Source organism: Bombus vosnesenskii, unplaced genomic scaffold (assembly GCF_011952255.1).
Source record: "Bombus vosnesenskii isolate JDL3184/JDL3185 unplaced genomic scaffold, Bvos_JDL3184-5_v1.1 scf7180000013263, whole genome shotgun sequence".
NCBI classification, from domain to species: Eukaryota; Metazoa; Arthropoda; class Insecta; order Hymenoptera; family Apidae; genus Bombus; species Bombus vosnesenskii.
The window spans coordinates 6,873,452-6,895,070 of NW_022882923.1; the positions used below are offsets into that span (position 1 = coordinate 6,873,452).

At 34.7% G+C, this 21,619-nt stretch overlaps 1 protein-coding gene across 7 annotated transcripts in view; it reads right to left on the reverse strand.

The window, feature by feature from the left end:
- Positions 1 to 3,449: 3,449 nt before the first annotated feature.
- LOC117233795 (uncharacterized protein DDB_G0284459) overlaps positions 3,450 to 21,619 on the reverse strand; it is a 118,278-nt gene continuing 100,108 nt past the window's right edge. For 2 of the 7 annotated variants that reach the window (XM_033494385.1, XM_033494394.1), the window contains exons 2-6: positions 9,810 to 11,216; positions 9,429 to 9,527; positions 8,456 to 9,163; positions 7,663 to 7,818; positions 3,450 to 5,139 (exon numbers count right to left, since the gene is read on the reverse strand). In XM_033494385.1, the coding sequence (XP_033350276.1) occupies positions 4,825 to 5,139; positions 7,663 to 7,818; positions 8,456 to 9,163; positions 9,429 to 9,527; positions 9,810 to 11,216 (2,685 nt within the window). In that variant the 3' untranslated portion in view covers positions 3,450 to 4,824. Of the gene's footprint in view, positions 5,140 to 6,755; positions 6,843 to 7,253; positions 7,376 to 7,662; positions 7,819 to 8,455; positions 9,164 to 9,428; positions 9,528 to 9,809; positions 11,217 to 21,619 lie in introns of all 7 variants that reach the window. The other 5 variants (XR_004493417.1, XR_004493409.1, XR_004493410.1 and 2 more) reach the window with 5 other exon arrangements.

Here is a 21,619-nt window from a genome sequence, read left to right on the forward strand (position 1 = left end):
GTCACACGGCTTCGGTTTTGGTTTTTCATTCTCCCTTTCATTCTCTCTCTTACTCTTTGTTACACGCTCGCACATTCGCACAATCTCTCCTTTACTATTCGCGTAAAAATAGTTAGGCACTAAAACAATAATATAAGTAAAATCCGTCAGTCCTATGTGAGTTCAGCTAAAAGTTAATCACATGTTTCTTCTTTTAATCATTTTTTCTTCTCTCTCTCTCTCTCTCTCTTTCTTCGTACAGTTAACGTACATTGTAATAACTAGGATCACTGTGATTAAACGCACGAATGCTCGATGTCTTGACGGTCGCTAACCCTTTTTCCCTTACTTTTTATAAATAACGAAATTGGTTGAAGCAAGGAACTGTGTGGTACGTAGTGTTTCTTACCGAGTCGTTACATTCAAGTCATACGATCCGACTAATTCTAGGTCCGTTGACCTATCAGTCTACCTCACGACAGCGAATATGCTTCCTCTTTTTATAGTAAAAACGATATGCTTCTCTTTGACGTTCTCTTTTCTCGCTTTTTCAACACGCAGTTATTCGTTTATTTCTTCTTTTCTTGTTTTTATTACACGTGTATATTTTTAAGTGAGAATATCTGGGACATTTGAAGATTCGAAAAATTTCGAAGAAAAAAAATTCTCTTTTTGATGTAATCATATTTTCAGGAAATTGAAAGGAGAATGAGAATTTTTAGGAGTATGATTAAAAGTATTTTGTTGTACGCTGCAGAAATATGAGGCTGGAGGGAAGCAAAGCATGAATACAAAATATACGAGAGAAATATATTGGATAATGGCTCTGGACTTCATTCCATAGTTTCTAATGTTTAGTCCTCGAGGAAACAAAAACGAATGGATAGAATAAAGTAAGGATAGAGGCAGGGAAAAGAGCAACAAGATGCGAGGAGAAAACCAAACGGTTAAATAAGTATAAAATAATACAAGAATCTTGAAGGGAAATAGATACGAAGGAAGAAGATAAGAAGTCAAACTGGGAAGAAATTACAGACACATACCACAGACAGAAAATGACAGGTATTAAAGAAGTGCAAATGGAAAAAAGAAGGGAGAAAGACCTTGCTGAAGCCCCAGCGCAAATGAACAGGACAGAGCAGTCACAATGGTAATATAGTGATATAATAGTAGAAAGCAGATATAACACGCATTATAAGGAAATTAGAGATAACTAAAGAATGAAATATTTAAATGAGCACTACGAAGGCAGAGATCAAAGCTTACTGCCAGGTTCAGATGTGCAAACGAAGAAAGAGGAAATATGTATGTAGTGAAGAAGGAAGAAGTCACTGGAACATATGCTGCATGAATGTAAAAAGGTGAAAGTAACACAGTTAAAGGAACAGTAAAAGAAATACTAAAACAGGGAGAGAAAAAAGGAGCGGAATGAATGCGTTTACTGTTGGAAAAACGGAGAATCAAGGAAGGACAATTCAAAGAAAAGACAATTCAAGAATACTCTTGAAACTGAAGTTCACACTCAACACACACACATATACACACACACACACGCACATACAGAATAAATGCAACGCCTCATCTTGAGTTCGAAGGGTATGAAGTAAATCTAATTACTAATATAATTTGAGAAAAACTAAATACGATAGCAACATTGAATATAGTTTGGATAATTTTAGATATAATTTAATTTGCTTTTATAATTATATTTTTAATACTTATATATAATTTAAATATTCAATATAATTAACAGTTCGGTCTAGGAAAAAAATAACATGTCCATTTCTGTAGAACTTTAGATAAATAAAAATAATATGAGAATATTTTTAAATATTGTTAAACTTGAATAATTATAGTAATTTTGAATAAAAAAAAGTCATTTGAACAAAGGATAAGAATTCTTCGAATATTGAAAAATGCCCCAAACAAACACTTAATCGTAACAATCATTGAGAAATTTCTACACGACTCGATTAGAGCAAAAGTTTGACAGTTAGTTAAGATCTAAAATTTATGAATATCTATATTGCGGTGATCAAGGATATTGTCAAAGATACATTTTCACACTATCTCACCCGATATGTGTGTTCCTACGAAAAGCTTTTATACAATCAATTCGTACACTCGACCAGGCTTTTTTCTCTGCTTCTTCATTTTTTCCCTTCCAGAATTTCCAAGGAAGAATTTCTAGAGACTCAAGAATCAACATCGCGGTTTTCGAAAGGGTGTCTCCTTATGAATTTTCTTCTTTACATATGAAGATATTCTCTTCTCTATGTATATGAACATCTGCGCGATTGCACATTTCACACGCATACAATAAATAAATTACATTAATCACAACGCAAGTTTAAATGAAAGGTACAAATGCTATATGGAATATGAAACTGTCGAATTTGCAGCATGGAATGTGTTAGTGATCGTAATATCATTTGTGTTCGGCTATTATTAATCTTTTCATGCCTACTTACATATAACGAGAGAAATAGTTAATTTATAATTTTCTATTATGTCAAATATTGAAGTAAACAATATTTTATCAGCAAATTTGACTTTGAAATGATAAGATAACAGAGTGATATTTTTACCTCTATTTTATAATTAATATAATACGTTTCATAAAATGATACAAAATTTTCATCAATATCAATAAAAAGAATTGAATATTTATAAACGAATTTGTAATTTTAGACTCATGATGGAGAAAATTATTTAAAACAAAATTTTTAGTAAAATGGCGAACGACAAATACTTCGATTCATTGTTCTATTACTGTTCATTTTACGAATACTTTGTTCTTATTTATTTTCTCTATCAAAAGTTTAAACATATTATATTGCAAAAATTGTAATACAGCAAGTAAAAATATTATAACTGTTATTCTGAAAAAATAGAATATTTTTCGATAACTTTACAAGGATAATTTTGATAAAAAAGGAAACTAACGTCTCGCATGAAAAGACTAATAGAATCAATTCGGTGTAAATAGAAAGCATATAAATATCGAAAACATTTCCATCACGTCATTTATAATTCTATACAAAAGATGATTCGACAATAACAAAAGCAATTTTGTAGCAGCAGATAAGGATACAGTCTTAAGATATAAAGATACAAATCTAAAATGCACTGATGTATACATTTCAAAAAGTCCATCAATGATTACATGAAAATAACAAAAAACTTGTTCTCTACTGGACTGGTTTATCAAGTAATTAAAAGTTTGTCGAACAAACTTATTCTTGAAGTTGGTTGCCTAAGTATGCACAATTGCTTGGTGCAGTATATGATACGAAAAAATGTAATTCATCGATTTATAAAAATCTTTTGAAGTGGACCCTATTAAAATACAAATTATATTTCTCAAAATACTTCAAACCTTCTATCAATAAAAAAAATGTCAGAATTAACTGAATACTTATTGGACAATTAACAAACGCAATAATAAAAATTGTTCTTTCTTTTTTGCGTCATAATTAACGATGTTGCAGTATTTGAAACTGAAGATATCTTTTAAATATATCATGGATACAGTGAAAATCCATTTATAATATATTTCAAGATTTTCACTCATTGTCTAAAGGTACTCAAGAATAACCATATCCTCCGTTCAACGTGTCGTACATTTCGCATTAATTTATATATATTAGCAACTCGTTATAATATGTTACATGTAATTCAAAGTTGATAAACAATGAAAATGTATAAATGTATGTATTAATCTTTAAAGTGTGAAAAAGGTAACTTTGGTTTAATTTGACCAAAGTTCATAGAAAAAATGTCATTTTTTTAAATTATATTGTTTTATATTATGCGATCGATTATCGATTGATAAAATTATTTTGGCTCACATTCTCCGATTAGTCTATTCAACTGTTTAAATTGATTTCATAAAGTTGCTCGCATGTATAAAATAAGAAATTAAATTGACGATAATTTTCGCAATCATTATCGTCTGTCGCCATGATTCTTTTCATCGGACTATTAAAAAATACATACATATTTAGAATGTTGCACTTTCAACAAATAAGAAAATTTGGACCGAAAATTTGATATATCAATATATCTTCCATTCGACACTGCAAATGAACACACATCGATGTATATGCCATACGTGATTCTCAATCTGTTTGTGTAAACATATATAATTTTCATACTCGAATTAGAAATCAATCAATTTCATGTCAGTTATTAATAGAATTCCATAGTGTCTGAAATAAAGTCTGATTCATAAACTGCATATGAAAATCACAAAAACGTACCGAAAATGTGAAGTGAAAGTGGAACAATGAATAGAATGAGATGATAAGTGGAGCAATCAGCTTCTATAAAAATAGTCTATGGTCGTCAATCTCATTGTATATTAAAGAATCTTGATGCTTTAAGCTCACAGTTCATGATCTACAACATTATTTCCTTGGCAAAAAAATTTGTTTTCTTGTCAGATTTGTCTTTCGCTTAAAACAAAGGTAATAAAATATAATAAACTGCAACTTTGAGATGAAATTATATAAAATTCTACATTCAAATTAAACAATACTTCAGAAACATTACCAGTCATAGCAGACGTAGAAAATAGAAATATGTCAGATAAAATCAATGTTACAGATTCGTAATAATGGAAATAATCTTCAGCACTTGAAGCCTAATGCGAACTTTCTTAATCGTTAAACTACATAATACTCAGATTAATTTAAACTCGTAACTATTGAGCTTCTTATTCAAGCGCAGAATATATCTTTCTTTATCTTCAAATGTCTTCCTTCTTATCAATTAAATGAGCCAAACCATCAAGATTCTTTAAGTATTTTCATTGACAAGTTGACAAACTACGAACTTCCCGATTTAGCTGTCATTTGAAATCAGACAACACTCGAGAGAATCGCATTCAGCAAGTCCTTCGCCACGACGAAGAGAAAACTCGTCCGATAACAGGCTTTCTGGCAACATAGCTGCTGAATCTATGCTATCGAAATAACGATGGGGCCAGACAGAACTTTGCCGAAAACGTCTGATTGGCGAACCAATTATAAATTCCACTTTGGTCGTACCGGTCACCGACGAAGTCTCTTGATTCAAGGAATCCGGATACAAAGAAGAATCGCTGTGCCGGAAGCTGCCGTTCGTTGAGCACCAAGAACTCGGTGGTTCGGTGCAACTCTGAAAAACATCAATACCTATTATTGATTTTTGTTCCACTTGCTTCTACCTGCGAACGAGAACTCAATTTTTCAAGATTTGCACGTAGCTTGTATTTCACTGCGTTTCAATTCCTCTGAGGCAAAATACACAACAAAATCCCACAATGATCAGTGCTCTTATACCGTCTCTGGTATTTTACATGATACATACTAATATGATGACTATCGAAAGTGTCTCTAATATATGAGAATGCGGTGTGCGTACGAGATAAACGGAAGTTTTCTGAACCACTTTTGAATGTTTCTGAATGTCTGAAGTCCGATACAGATATCTGCAGTGACGATCGAAAGTTGGGAAGGTATCTCTTAGAGGTATACTACATATTTGTTAGATTAAACGTTTGAGAAAGTTCGATGAAAAGATTTGATATAGTTTGTATAACCATATGCTTCTATAAAATGTAACTAATAATTACAATACGTTATTAGTAATTTTAATATAAACTAATAATGAGTGGTTTCAGATTTACCACTTTCTAATTATTATTGAGAAAGAGTCTTGAGAAATTCTATATGACTATATGTAATTTCACATGATTTAATTAGAATAATTAAAGAAACTGTTTTAATAATTAAGTTTATGCCTAATTCGCGATTATAGCGCAAATGAAATTTGAATTTTTTATGAGATTAGCTCTGTTCAATTTCTAATAACAAGGAAATACAAGCCAGTTACTTTGTCTCGTTAAATATAAAAAGGAGAAGAAATAGATTTAAAATCTCACTGTATAAAGCATAATAAGGTAAATATAAATTCGATGTGCAGAAATTCAATTTAAAGGAAGTGTAAAAAGCATAAAACAGTATAAAAATAAAAAACATGAAAAATACATAAAGCATAGAATACTCTGAAAATTCTTACTTTCTCTTATAATATTGAATTGTTGCATCAAATAATTATACATCATTATATTTCTTATTTGTTACTGCAAACATTATTTATCGACAAATCTTATTCCTTTTATCTTTATTAGCAATTATATCTTATCAATATTTTTCTCCTAAAATTTCTTTTCAAAATCTCCTGATAAAAAGAAAAGGCAATACGTATTAGAATTAAAAATATTTTACTCTAATCTAAACTGTTCTTGAATTAATTTTGTCTGCATGAGTAACTTACCAATGCATAATTGAATCGAACATCCGATCGTCACTGCAAATATCGAGAAGATCGCTCGCACTTTAAAGAGTGCAATGAAAAACGACGAGATTGTAAATTAGTATTTAATTCGTAGTATCACGTAGCACTGGACGTGAGGTGGACAATGAACCGCAAGGCCAAGCAGGTAAGCGTGTGGTCGATTCATTTTCCTTTACATCAATCATTATAAGTACGAATCTGCGAGCCACGTCATGGCTCTCGAGGCTATATCCGCATACAAGCAACGCTAGCAAATAAGATCAAACTTGAGCAAATGAAAGAGCAAACAAACTGAAAGATTAATGGACATTCAAAACGAGGGAATCTTCGCTAGCGCGGCGTGAAAATTTACGGTAATATCGTGTTCGACGTGCGTGCTGAAATAAATTGCCCGTTTCTTTTTGAATTCATAACTGCAATAAATGTAATCTTACGACAAAGTGGTGGAGAGACGGAGATATCGACGTCAGGATGATCGAAGAGCCAAATTATCCCCGACATTCGCTTTCCGATAAAATTATCTGTCGAATTTTATGATTTATTACTATAAGGATATTGTAGATTTTACTTACATTAAACATTAATCGTTTCACCTTAATTTGTTTTCAATTATTCGAGTCACAAAATTCGACAAAGTACGTTATATCAATTTGCATGCATCTTTTTGTTGCAAAACATAACTAATACTACTATGGGGTCAATAAGAAAAAGGAAATCAGGTCATAATCAATATTTTATGCAGGAAGATGTGTTCTATGGGGTGGTATTTAAGTATTCAATGAGTCAGTATATTGAAAGTATAGAAAATCAGATAAATCCCCAAATGAAATGTGTGAGAAACTGAGACGTCAAGTGACATAAGAGCTAAGATCACAGATTAAAGTTTAATTACATGGGTATTCCCAATCTGAGTTATCATCAAGTTATAATACCTTATGCAATCTCATAACATTCGATTACTCAAATCCTCCCATACGTAGAAATGCAACTAATGTCTTTTAAGTATGAACGTATGTTAAGGTCGCGCGTCGCAAGTGCTGCTACTTTTTCTTCACTGAAATAAAACAAGGAAAGTAATATATATATGGCTGATACCGTGAGAACCAATTCAACTAATTTAGATGGAGATTGAAGGGAGGCTTACTACGGGTGCGTGCGCATGCCAAAAACTAAAGTGAAAATAATAAACAAATGAAAAATAAAAAAAAGAGGACAACTACAAATGTGTGTACTACTTGACGAGACGAGAAAACAGGAAGATGAGGATAAAAACAGGCTCATAGCTCACCACATCCAGGAAGAAGCATCGAAGCAAATGATAATAAAAGAAGCATAACTTACGAGAAAAACCGGCGGCACGCGAGAAGGGGCCATTTTCTGTATTGGACCGCCGGGGACGGGCTCGAACGCACGCTCGCCTGCGCTCCAGATCAGACATTTTGGTTGTGGATCGTCGGGCGATTCGTCGTAATTAAGACAAATGTCGGTCGAGAGTCTCTGTATACGTCAGAGTTTCAATAACGTTTTCAGGAATGATCGAGTGTATCATAGAGGATGATTAGATCGGAAACGATTCCACATTTCGATAGATAAGAGTTAACGTACGTTAAGGACGGGTGCTGTCGCGGAGGAAAGCATGGACCGCGGCGAAGAGAACGACGAAAGATAGGACCGATAGTGAAATTAAAGAACGTTTTGTGAGTGTGACGCAACGATTAGTAGTAGAACCAGCGTTTGACTGAGAAAGATTGATTATACATTGGTACACGGATGGCGCAAGAGGTGAATAGAGAATAGTAAAGATTAGCGAGTCACCGATGAAACAAATAAATTCAATCGACTATAAGTAGCTACAGTGAATGACCCTTGGTCGTTGGTTAACCGGGCTGTCTTTTTGTTGTTTTATGGTGAGCACAAGTCAGCGTGTCGAGACGGGAGAAAATTAGAAGGTCCGAGAGGCGTAGGAGACGGACTCGGTTCGAAGGGGGCCGCAATTAGAAGCAGCAGATATCCCTAACAGTGACTACTGGCCGTCCTGGAGAAGAGGATACTGGTGGACTCTCTACTACATCGGGCCGTTGGACAACGATGACTTCAGCCAGTTGCTCCAAAAAAATTGCTTTACGGATCGTACCTTGCCGTTCTCGGTATCAACAGATGTTGACGCGCGTGCCAGGCTGTAGGAACGGCGTGCAGGGGCGGGCGGTCTTCGAGGAGGAGTCGTCCCAGGGGATGAGGACGTGCCGAGGTTGTTAGACTCCAGCGAGTCTCGGGCGCGGGACAGCGAGGAGGATTTGTTTAAGGAGTCTCGGCTGGAATTGTTACGCGGCAGGGACCTGTTCAGGGACTCCCTGTTTGTCTCCTTGCTGTTTCCAGTTCCGTTATTATTTCCACCGCCGGTGCCGTTGTTGTTGTTGTTGTTACTATTCTTGGTCAGGCTTTTGTTCCCGAGGGAATCTCGATTTGAGTCACGAGCCTTCGACAAAGACTTGCCACCATGACTGTCGCGACTAGAATCGCGCGGCGGCCTTGTTAACGATTTCAACGATTCCTTGCTGTCGTTCCTTCCGTGGCTAGGTGGTCTGGGTGCTGCTGCCTTCGTCGTAGCACCGGGTAAAGGTATACGGCTAGGACGTCGCCGGGGCGACGGTTTCACCTCGACGGCTTGATGATGATCGCGAGCCGACTCTGTGCTACTTCCTGGCTCGAGACCATTCTGCTCACACCTTGGCTGATCACCGTCCGCCTCCGGATCTATTTCCGTTGGTGGTCGCTGCTGAAGTCTTTCTAGTACGCGAACGCGCGCTCGTGTACCTTCCAATTCGATGTTTCTCTCCTCCAGCTGCAATATATATTAAGATGTCAAAATTTCGATGGGTACAAGTAGAGATAGTTAAACGAGTGATCTAGAATTTCGGAAAATATATTCGATTATGTATAATTAAAGTGTTATACTATTATGTAATATATTAATGTGTTATATTGAACATATATTATGTACTTAGTATTCGTTTATCTAATGTCTATACGTATGAATATTTACGTATTTTCATAATTAATCATTTATCGTATAAACGTAATTAAAATTATGTAATTATATAAATTACCTGGAAACGTAAGTCGTCGTTTTCCTCCCGTGCCTTGTCTAATCGTTCGGAAAGAGTTTCTGTACTTTTTTGTACTTCATCTAACCTTTTTTGTAGGACCTGCAAGATATCGATTTACCTTGTAATATTTTCATTTAAATATGTGTAAGATTTGTCATACTGGAAGAACTACTCCCAATACGATATCTGATATTTCATAGCCTATCACTCAAACACAAAGTTAATGAATTTTTTATATGTTGTTAATTCTTGATGGAAATAACCAACCACTGGTTAAGTTAACCTCAAAATCGATCATAATGCCTCTACTTTACAAATTATATTAAAATCCTAGAATATTAAATTTTGAAGGAAGAAATTTTATAAATCTTAGCTATTTACCTGATTATGGACGGTAGTAGTGATTAAATGCCGCTGCAGCTCAAGAGGTGAGTTTTCTCGTAGAATGGCAGCTATCTTCTTCGAGTCGACATCCTTAACGTGCGCAACTCTGGTAGGTGACACAAGGACGGAATCCAACGCACCCAGACGTGCTCTCCTTTCATTTACACTCGCCTCCACATCGATATCGCGTAGCTCCTCATTATGGGCTGTGACGTCCAACAAAACGTTCTTCTCTATGGTCCTTGTCCGGAAGCGACTTTTATGAGCCTTTGTGGTCGTCGCAACCGACGCAAACGCCGAAGACTTGCTTTTAATATTGCTAACGTTATTGCTTTTCGGCGGCGAGACGACAGGCGCCGCGGATGCGATGGGTTGCAACCTCTGAGCACCTGGCGCAAGGACATCCGCGGATGCTTCGCTCAGTCCAGCCCGGAGTCGATCCTCGAGACCAGTTTTCAAAGCAGACAACGCGGCTAACTCGGATTGAAGTTCCTGTGCTCTAGCTCGACTGGATATCGTCTCCGCCTCGAGCTCTGCCACCTTATCCAGAAGTTGCTCCTTCTCCCTCCTCAGCGTCACTACTTGAGAATCTTTGTCTTTGTCCTGTTTATCCTCTTCGGTCGGTATTGTCGTTGTCTTTTCATTCTCCAGACACGTAACCTTTCTCACAGCATCCAAGATATCGGTAGACGCTAGATCTTCAGATGCTACGCTCTCTAATCGACCTTGCAAACATTCTACCTCTTCTCTGAGTCTGATTCCCTTACGATGGATCACGTCCAGAAGATTCCACAGCTCGTCTTCCGCCTCGTCGAGAACAGTAGGTCTAGGACTATTCGGCCTTGGCGCTATCGCTGTTGAAGCACTGTCCTTGGAAGATGTTTCCGTGCTAAAGCCAGAATCCTGGACCGTGGCGCTACAGTTGTTCTTCGTGCCGCCACTGTGCGAGTTACTGCGACTCCTCGGCAACGAAGACGATGAAGATTCAGCACCTTCGCGCGGAACTCGTCTCCTAACCTTCCCGGGCTCCCATTCGTTGATTCGTCTCGATGATGGACTGGATAGCGGCAAAGGGATGTGGGAATTTTGGGTACAGGACGATGACGTCACAGACGCTCCCGCGGATGCCGTCGCGGCCATCTTGTGCCGGAGGTTTGGGAACGTCTCGATGACGAGGTCCCGGAACTCGAGAAGGGCGCCGACCTCATTCTGGAGCTCCTGCAGGGCGATCAAGGACTTCGCCTGCTCGTTTATCAGGTAGTGAAAAGGACCTGGTCGTAGGGGCATGCAATCCATGCCACCGCCACTGCTGCTGTTTCCACCGCCACTGCTGCTGTTTCCACCGCTGCCAGTACCACTGACGCTTCCGACGGCGCCTTCTGTTAAGGCAGCGCCAATGCCACACTATGCAAACAAACAGATGTAAAGGTCAAATTTTTGTGTATATATATATATATATATATATATATTTCAATAAACTAATATAAAACAAAAAACATTGTGCGTCTATTATTTCCTTATAAAACGAAAGAAACTTTTCGAACAACCTAATATATTTTTTTGTTTGGGTTCGACGATACAACGTTTGGAAATTTGTGATTAATTATTATCGTTAGATGATGTTTTAAGGGCGAGTGCAATCAATCTTTGTGATTCTATGCATTGAGCAACGTGTTTCAATTTTTTCCAGTTGCGGTATCTTTTTATAATAATCAAACATCTCGCAGATCTTTTGCTTTATTTTAGTGTATCCTGTTTTTAGAGAATGAATTTAATTGCGAATCGATTGCAATGGAAATTCTAAAATTATTAAAGGAGTGCTATAGCAAATAATACAAATAACGTGGAATATTTATTTACCACATCTTTACTACGAACTTTGTGGCAACCGAGTATTTTGAAATATATATATAATATCTATTCAATGCTTTTGTAAATTATAATTTCATTTTATACAATTATGCTGTATTTTCGTATCGCCTATCTTTTAAACTTTCTTCTCTTTAATACCGTAAATTTAATGAGCATGGCATTAGATATAAATGTGTTTAAAACAAATTGGTTGGTAGATGATATTGCATGTTTTTATTAAATTTTTCTTACACAGTAGGCGGTATTCGTCTCGTGTTTAACTTCCATAGCTAAGACGCACGAGCTGTAATAACTTTAAGTTTCTAATTTTTCTAACAATGAGAAATTGCTACTAAATTATTATACATGTTTTCCAAGATAATGTTCCGAAAAAGGAAAACTTGTTCGAAAACGTCTATGAAGGGCATTAAGATCATACTCATTTAATCTGCTATAACAGGAACATTATTTACTTTGGAGAAAAGATTATACTTGATTACAGTTTCTTGTTTGATACGAAAGGAAGAATAATTGCTCTAAATAAGCTTTTCGGTGTCGGTACAATGATTCGAAAATAAAACACACTAGTGCAGTGATAAATAGGTAAAGTACAGACTTTAAAAAGTATATTTGTTTTGTAGTAATATCTTTAATCTCAAAATTGGGAAACAGGTTTCAAAAATCACAATACAACCGGGAAGAAACTCTACGCCAAAAAATAAGTCGAAAATATAAAATGAAATTGCTTCCTATGAATCTTATTGTTTAAGAAAATTTACCTTGGATATTCTTGCGTGCACCTAACTATGTCATAATCAAACTCAATCTCTTTTTTCATTCTATTTAAAGTCGTCCCGTCTACCATGGTCATTTCGAATACAAGGTATCACACGAAAAGGTTCTATTCTACGTTTTCGATTACTTTTTCACACAGAATCACTCCCTTTCCGGCTGTAGCGTCGTGATTACAGACGCACCCTGTATATATATGGAACTTTCGAACAATAATTACTACCAGTTATCCGCTGTAACAGCGAAGAACCAAGCAATGAGAATTTAATACAACGGAAATGAGTTTCTCGATAACTGGTGCTTGCATAATTCAAGTTCTTCAATTAGGGTTCTCATTAATGCAACAATGAAACCGCAAATGAATAATAATATATGTATTTTATACAACAAACTGTATTACTGCATATTATAATACGAATAAAGTAAACCAAAGTTTAACTTTTTCCCGATCTTTGCAAAACTCTTCGAAAATTTGTTTAAGTTTAATCAAGATAAAAAGGAATTGTTACGGAGAATCAAAGATTTTCTTAAAACATTAAAAGTCCGGTCTCGAGTTTTTGCTTCGTTGAAACGAAAGCGAGATTGGGATATAATAAATTGAAGGATTGCAGCAGGATTAAGAGACATAGGAATAAATCCAAGGTGTTAGAGCTCCGAAGACAGTATAATCACGTTGCGACGATGCAATATGACTGCAGGTGAGGACGAGGGTACGAGTTGCATCTAGGAACGACACAAATGCAGGAGAAACGTCAACTTTCTTGAGCGAAAATAACACGTGAGCAGAGATGGAAGTTAATCGCGTACATGCTCACGAAACGCAAAACGCGTGACAGGTGTTGTCGCGTGTAAGACGTGTCTCGGTGTTCCGTCTGTTTCACTCGATTGTCATCTTTTACATGCCACGGCTCTACGACACCGCGAGCACGCGAAATCGTCCTGCTAATCTGGGTAATTTATTATATTCGAAAGTACAATTTCTACCTTTGGTTTGGGTTAGGCTTCTTAAGGCCCTCGCAGACTGATTAATCTATCCTCACATACATCACTGGCCTTCATAGTATCGATAGATTATAGACGGCTCATGCTGGATGAAAAAAGTTTAGGATTTTTAATTTTACTTCGCATTCTACATTCTCGATACAGAGGTTAGTAATGAAATGAAATAAAATCCTAATTTTAGATTATTTATGGTATTAATAGCCGAATGATATTAATTAAGAGTTAACGTTGATTTTCATATAAATGGTATACTGTGGTGTACAAGTGTTTTCAATCTCTGGACAGGTAGATTTTTCATTGTATATTTCAGAAACAATATTGCAACACATATTATTAAGTTGTTTCGAAAGTTAAATTCTATTTTATATTTGACTAGAATGAAAGAGGATTATTTACAGTATAAAAATATACAGTATAAAAAGATATACAGACAAAAAGAATATGAATTTATATAAGCATGCGCATTTATTTATAACATTTTATTGTAACAACTTCAAAAAGTAAAAAGCATCAACCTTCTACAAGAAACTAATTGTTCGATCCAATTCCTTTCATCTGATCGAAATAAATTGATAAATTGCAAATCTACTTATCTGTTTAGACCTTTACAGTACACTATTCCTTTCTTTATAATTCATTATCGCGTCGATTTGTCATATTCAACGATCGCAATTGATCGTCTTTGATGCTTCGCTCATTCATATTTTATTCGAAACATGTTTCTTGCTATAAAGTGTATGAAATATTATGCGAGATTTATTTCAATTGCACTAGTAGATACCTACAATATCAAGAAAGAGTGCATAAAAGAAATATTTCCGATAGCGTCCTAAATTTTTATATTGCAATTTCTTAAAAACTTGTAGTATATCTGATTGAGCAATTATAATTTCTATAAATAATGGCAAGTAACATTTACTTCTTTGGAGTTGCCTAATTAATTCTGATCACTGCGGAACATGTTCTATACCAGTTTCAAAGGTCGCAGCGAAGATTCTAGCAGAAATTTCTCCGAAACTCGTTGAAGAATTAATTAATATCCTTATTGTTTGATTCGCGCTCTCGCTCTGGTACGTTTTCATGCATTTTTCCCTACTTTTTACTGACGTGGAAAGCAGGTAATCAATGAAGTAAAACAATAAGGTATCATGATGCGAGATTTTATGCACTCGTTTTGTGTAGTTTCTTAGATCTCAATACGATGTACTTGTACGGTCAATGGCATTTAGAATGGATCGAACTATTCAGTAATCTTTTTTTTAATTTTAATTAGACACTCGAGAAACCCAATAAAGTATAAAGTGTCTATAGTCATCTTTGGAACGCTTCCACGATTTCTATAATTTTGTTGTAATTGTTTTATTTTCACAACGTCTTCTTATTCGTTATTGGCAATAATCGTTACTTTCGTTATTCGTCGATAAAGATCACGAACACCGCGAGTATGCTCGTGTCAACTCGACGCGCAACATGTGATCGGTATGCTTTCCAAGGGGATCTAGGGAGAGCTGAAAAATAACGTGTCCGAGTACGCGCGATGAGAATAAAGCGACGAGAATCAGGTTATTGGGGCCTAATATCCGTCCGTTTCTCCGCTGCGAGTCGAGCCGAGCAATTTTCGAACGCGGATTCAACGCGATGAATGAAAACGCACGGGGTTTACGCGTTCGAAGAATTCTCATTCGAATGGATACGAATTATGAATCGAGAGCAGAAATTGCACCATGGTATCGGTGATTTTGTTATCGATTCTCGTTGCAAAGCATGATTAAAATTGATGGTGCCTTCGTGGATTCGATCGGGACGATGACTCAGAAGCACAGATAAGGCTGAATGGTGGGAATGAAGCGAGCCTGATTTCCAATGTAAGTTTTATCGTGGTCGTTATACAGTTTGAAATATGAAGAAGTTAGCGTCCAGCTTTTTATCTATGAACATACAAATGTTGGAGCAGTAGATTGTGATTTAAGATAAGCGGTTAATGGTTTTGATTAATAACTGCACTGTCTGTAGAGCCGAAGAGTTTCATGATGTTCGATATTGCCCTTGTTAATTTAGATCAACAGCAATACGGCTATAGCAGCGATTTTCAACCTTTAGAAGTAACAAAATAATTATTCAAGTTCTGCGACACAGCAAAAAATATATTCGGTTCAAGACAGGATATTCACACCGGATGGCTAATGTTGCTTTTATGCGACAGTCTAAGGGAAAAGAGGTCAATGCTCCTGACTAAATAGGTATTGTACGTTTCAAAAATTCTTGCGGTGCACCAGCATGCGGATTGAAAATCGTGATACGGATAACAGTGCATGTAGACACGTGGTTTTACCTAATCCATGGGCCATGATCGAAAGAAAAAGAGATTTTGTTTCGTCGTTAAATTGAGTATTTTGTTTGAATTTCGAATTCTACTTTTGTTATTTCATGTTCTTTATGGAAGGCATTCCATGAATGCAATTTTGATTGTATTATTTGTTTCATAAATTAAGAAGCTGTAGACGTAGAAATAAGCGTATTTGTCGTACTGTATAAAACATTTGTCGTTAATAAATTAAAAAATCTTTCTCTCATTTCTACGAATAAGAAGACTTTTAATGTCTTAAGGAAATCTCTGAAATAAAATTAAAACAAGAAATCCCACGTATTGATAACGGTTCTACCATATTGTGCTCAAACTTGAGGCACTTTTACATTTTAATATTAAAAAAAATACGAGTCAAAATTGACTAAAAGAACGTAACATGATTAAATATACGGTTTCGTACAGATTTCTCATACTACGATTTAATATAAACCGTGGTATAAAACTTCCTCCTTAAAAAGCTGTAAACTTAGAATCTTAAGTATACGGTGTTGTAGAGATTTCTCGTTCTACGATTTACCGGATAGCCTGTACGAGGTGTCCTATCATTTTGTGCGGCACTGTATAAAACGTGAATGTCGCGCGAATGCGACAAATCCCTTCCGTGTCATCTGCTCTTTCTAAAAGAGCCGCCTAAGTGTGCGTGCCAAGCGTTTCCGCCGATGTTCGAGCATCGTAATGCATGACACGACTAGTCAAGCGGTAAAGCAGGAAAGTAAGAGAAAACGGGGCTTTTGTGTCAAAGTGCCCCTTGTAATAATTCCCGTAATGAGCGAGGAACAACCGAGAAGAAACGTGGCGGTACAATGCTCGTTGAGCGCGCTCCTTTTCGGTAGCCATGGAAAAAACACGGTGTATCCTCTTTCGCGAAGTGTGCCTCGATTAATAGAGATTCAAAATGTCATTCAACTGCTGGATCTTTGAAGAGAAGTTGCTGTGCAAAGTCGAATTGGAAAGTAAGGCTAGAAAGTAGCGTTTTGATCAATTTTTTTTTCAACTTTGTAGTTTTCTCTTTGTTATGGGAAAATAAAGCGATCCACTTGTGTTGCAATTTATCGTTTGATTTAAGTAGATAGAATTGTTGGTTTTGATCAATTTATTTTCAACTTTGTAGTTTCCCTTTGTTATGGGAAAATAAAGTGATCCACTTGTGTTGCAATTTATCTTTTGATTTGAGTAGACAGAATTGTTAGTTTCAATCGAAAATAATGATTGTGTTGATTTGTTCTGAATTCTTTTTTTATATATTTGTTTCATATATGTGCAACAGTAATTTATTTACAATCGTTGCTAATAATTAATTGATATCTTTCATAGAAAAATTAATTGCTTCTGTTAGATCATCTAAATATTATCTTTTCATGGATTAGGATAATTTAGAATGAGTCTAGACTACTTTAGTGCCTACCTAATAAACATTACCGCGTAATTACATAACATAAACTGTAATGTTAATATAAATTATAGCATACGACATCAATCATAAATGTAGGTTAATATCTTTTAATATTATACACATCAGCAGTATCATATAAGCAGTTCTATAGAAGCATACATTAAATGATATACATATAAAGCTTTCACAGAAAAAGTTCTATGTTTTACCTGTTTCTTGATAAATTATTTTTAATTAGTAAACATTATTAATTGGCAATTTTCAAATGGGAACGAAAAATTGTTAAAACAAAATCCACCTTATCGAGGAATAATTAATTATTTTCTTCATCGTACTCAACGCGTTACAATTCTTTTTCCGTTTCGCTTACGAAGAATCAAGTGGGTAGTTGTTTAAACGTAGAAACGTTACACAACACAATATACGTATGCATTATCGTGCATTACTAAACATAGCTACTTATTTTACTTGCAAACCAACAAATACCTACACGCACCAAATCATCGAGCATAGATTAACGAGAGGAGAAACTATTTAAACTAAACTGCGATTTTCAACTGGAAGACTGAAAAATCAGACCAGAAGAAACCGATCAGGATCACTATCCGAAGGAAAACTTTTTCTCCTGTTTAAGTGAATAAGAGCAAAGCATGTCTCGGCTAACCGATCATTACACAGTTGAATCTCAAAACGAGATAAAATACTCGAAATAATTGTTCGATTACACGTTACACGTTGACTAGTACGACAGAGAAAAGGTCAGCAAACTTTCACTGAAATGAAACCTTATTTTAAGCAAACATTGAAGGGCTGTGATTAAACTATTATTGCATTACTACTCGGCAATTACCGTGTAATAGACACGCTGACTATTCATTAAAGAAACTGCCTGTACAATTGTTTCACGTCCACATATTGGGGATAGATAAATTACTACTGGAAACACCGTTTTACTCTACCGTATAATCATATTGCTAAATGTATAACGCAGTTTCGCAACAGCATCTTATACTTTCTCATAATTTTTTTTCGTTCTATGATTCGAAATTTATTTTATCCGAGAGATTGCTATCTATCGAAGTCTAACGCTAAAAGTGCACGAATTTTCTGTCTCTCATATTCCGTTCAAATATATCCGTTTTATTACTAATAATTTATCTTAAAAACAATTTAGTATTTCTTTAATCAGTTAACTGCGAGATTTGGTTTTAAAAATCTCACGGGATTAGATCATGAAGTGCGTAAATAAATACAAGCGACGACGAGTATATACGTCAAACGCTGTTAACTAATTAAATAAAGGAACTCGAATTTTTCATTGATAAATTTTCGCAATAAATGTACTTGGTGAAAACGATAATTTTTAGCGATTAAAATATATTTATAGTTACTGTATAATTATGTCAATATGTTTATAATTATATGTATATAATCTGTAGTATTATTTATCTCAGCTAGTCCAAGTAAATATAATCCTACTGCATCTCAAACTAAATTGCTACTATACAGAGAATCATCCAATATAATTAAGTACACTATTTTATTGTTTTCGTGTAATGTAAACGTTTGCCCAGATTTATTCAGCGAATTCAATATCGAGGAAATATCTCCCACATGAAACGCGTTAACTCGTCTTGAGAAATAAATGCACCGCTTGCTAATTAGTATCAGACAGCACTGAAGTATTACTAATATCGCGAGCGAGCGCAACTGCGTTTAATAAGAGCGTTGCAGTAATTCGTAGATTGTATCAAAGATAGAATTATATTATAGAGTGAGCCGGCTACGGAGGTGTAGCCAAATATTTCTGTTGCTAACGGAGATTTTTTACTCGCAATCTTATACAACCCTAGTAAGTGATAGTTAATAATTTCATTGTGTGAAAAGGCCCTGAGATATTTGCTGAAATAATAAACTAACAACAATCTGATCCGGTATCGTCGGAACTTTTCTTCAAATTATTTCGATTTAAGATATATTAATACGTGAGAAGAAATAATAAAAAGAAACATATGAGAAAATCTAGAATCTAATGAATTTTATTATATAACTCTTCAAAACACTTCTAAAAATAAATTCTATATATATTTTATTTATATGTCCAAAAATAGTTCTCGTACAATAATAATTAAAGGAAAAATGGTATAAGACACGATATTTTTAATTTCAGGTAACTATGAATAAGATTAAATTCTAATATTATTATTATCGTTTATTATTATCGTATAACGATTATACGTCGCGTAATATTGCCATAAAAAGCTTGCTATTGTTATAAATATTATTATAATTTTTGTATATTACAGGAAATCCTATGAAAGTTCTCATGTTTAACTAAAAGACAATTCCAAGCATAATAAAAGCAAAGTTAATTGATAGTCATAGAAAATGCTATATTCTACACGAGTAGATATAAAGCGATAAAGAAACGTGGGAATGTTTCAGCGCGGATTAATATATCTATAATACAGGAATCAAAACTGTATTTATATACATACGTATTCAATAATTATGCATTTTTACCGCCATATAATATCAAAACGATTAAAGTGACAATAAAGATCCTTCCACTTATTAGATTAATCGAACCATGTGCGTAATTTGATATATAAATTAGTTTCAATAACTGTGATTTATAAAAGGATTATTATATTGGCTTGATAATACGGCATAAATTGGTACGTTCAGGGAAAAGCAACAGGATTTAAAATTAATTTACGAATTGAAAGTCAGGTGTAGAATCACACGACGCACAAACTATAATTTTCATAAACAGGTTTCTTGAATGATTGGAAAGTATCGATGAGGAAATGATTGAGAATCACTGTACTATTGTGAATCTCATAAGGTTCGAAAAGGCAGTAGGACGGCAACGTTGATGGTAGGCAAGTGATGTGCAACTTCCGCTCTAACGACATTTCCATTGGCTTTCCATGTAATGTGTTAATTAATCAATCCTTACATTTTTTAAACGTTTGAACTCTAAATCGTTGAGTAACCTGAGTTATTGGTTTTGTTCAGAAGAAATTACAGCTATTTCATATTGCTATTAAGTTATTATTCGTTAGCTTTCTCTAACATATATGCGATATCATTTAACATCGACAAATCCTATAGTAAGTAAAATATTGTACTTGTATCCTATATATTTATTTATTATTTATTTGGAAACTAAAATAATTTTATTTCATCTTAATATGAAGTAAAATTAGCGTTGAAAGTTATTTTTGGAATACAAGTAAGAAATTAGTTCAAAGAAAAGTATATATAACTTACTATTTATATATATAATTCAAGTAAAATCAGATTGTATAATGATTTATTAATATATCGTAACAACATATTAACCCATATATTTACATATATATTCCAAGAATATTCCAAGAAAATCGATTCCAAAGGTTTAACATAAAGAGTTTAGTTTTACGAGCTATAAAGATCAAGTCTACTTTCAACGGTAGTATATTTACTTTCACTCTTTATGCTCTTATTTCTTTTATCTTTCTTCGCTTCCTGTTTTATCACATGCTTTTGTGTATCTTGTAAAATAGGATACACTCCGGGCATTAGAGTACCATTGAAACCATTGAAAAGGTTTGAAATGTCAATAATGGTGTGAATCGGCTGATGGGAATGAATTTGTGACATCACTGCTTCCATTTTATTCAGATTCATATAACGTAATAATTTCCTTACCTTGATATTTAGTGGAATCAGAGAATACATATTATTTTTATTCTTATGGGTATTTTACCTGTATCATTTAAAATAAATTTAATAATCAATCTATCAATCTATTCTCACGCGACGAAAATGTAAGTCCTATTCGACGTAATAAAAAAAAAAAAAAAAAAAAAATAATAATAAATACTACGAAAATGGAACGTAGAAGGTTATAAAAAAAAGTACTTAATTGGAAAATAAACAAGTTTCGCGGATACTAAAATTAGAGTGGAATACAACATTTCCTTAAACAAAAATTAAAATATCAGAGTAGAATACGATCGTCTAAAGAATAATTGTACAGAATATTGTGAACAAATAAGGAATATGAGAGAAGGTGCTCGTTCTGGGAACAATATAAAATCTATTTTCTTGAAATTGCTTGGATCGATGCTGGGCCGTATCAGAAATAGGCATTCGATCAAGAAGAATGTTCACGGACAATAGCAGGCGCTAGATGGCGGAGAGAAACGATGAGCAACAAGAACACGGAACGTAACTCAAGGAACTTGAGGAACACTCGACCCTGAATGAGATCAACGATCGAGTTCAGTGTCAGATCGCTGGAAAAGGAAAACGGGGTGGGTCGAGGGGAGAGTAGAGACGGACATCGTCTACTCTAACCTGTCACGCGCGCCTCGAAATGAGAGTATAGCTGCTTAGCCTGGTCTGCAAAAG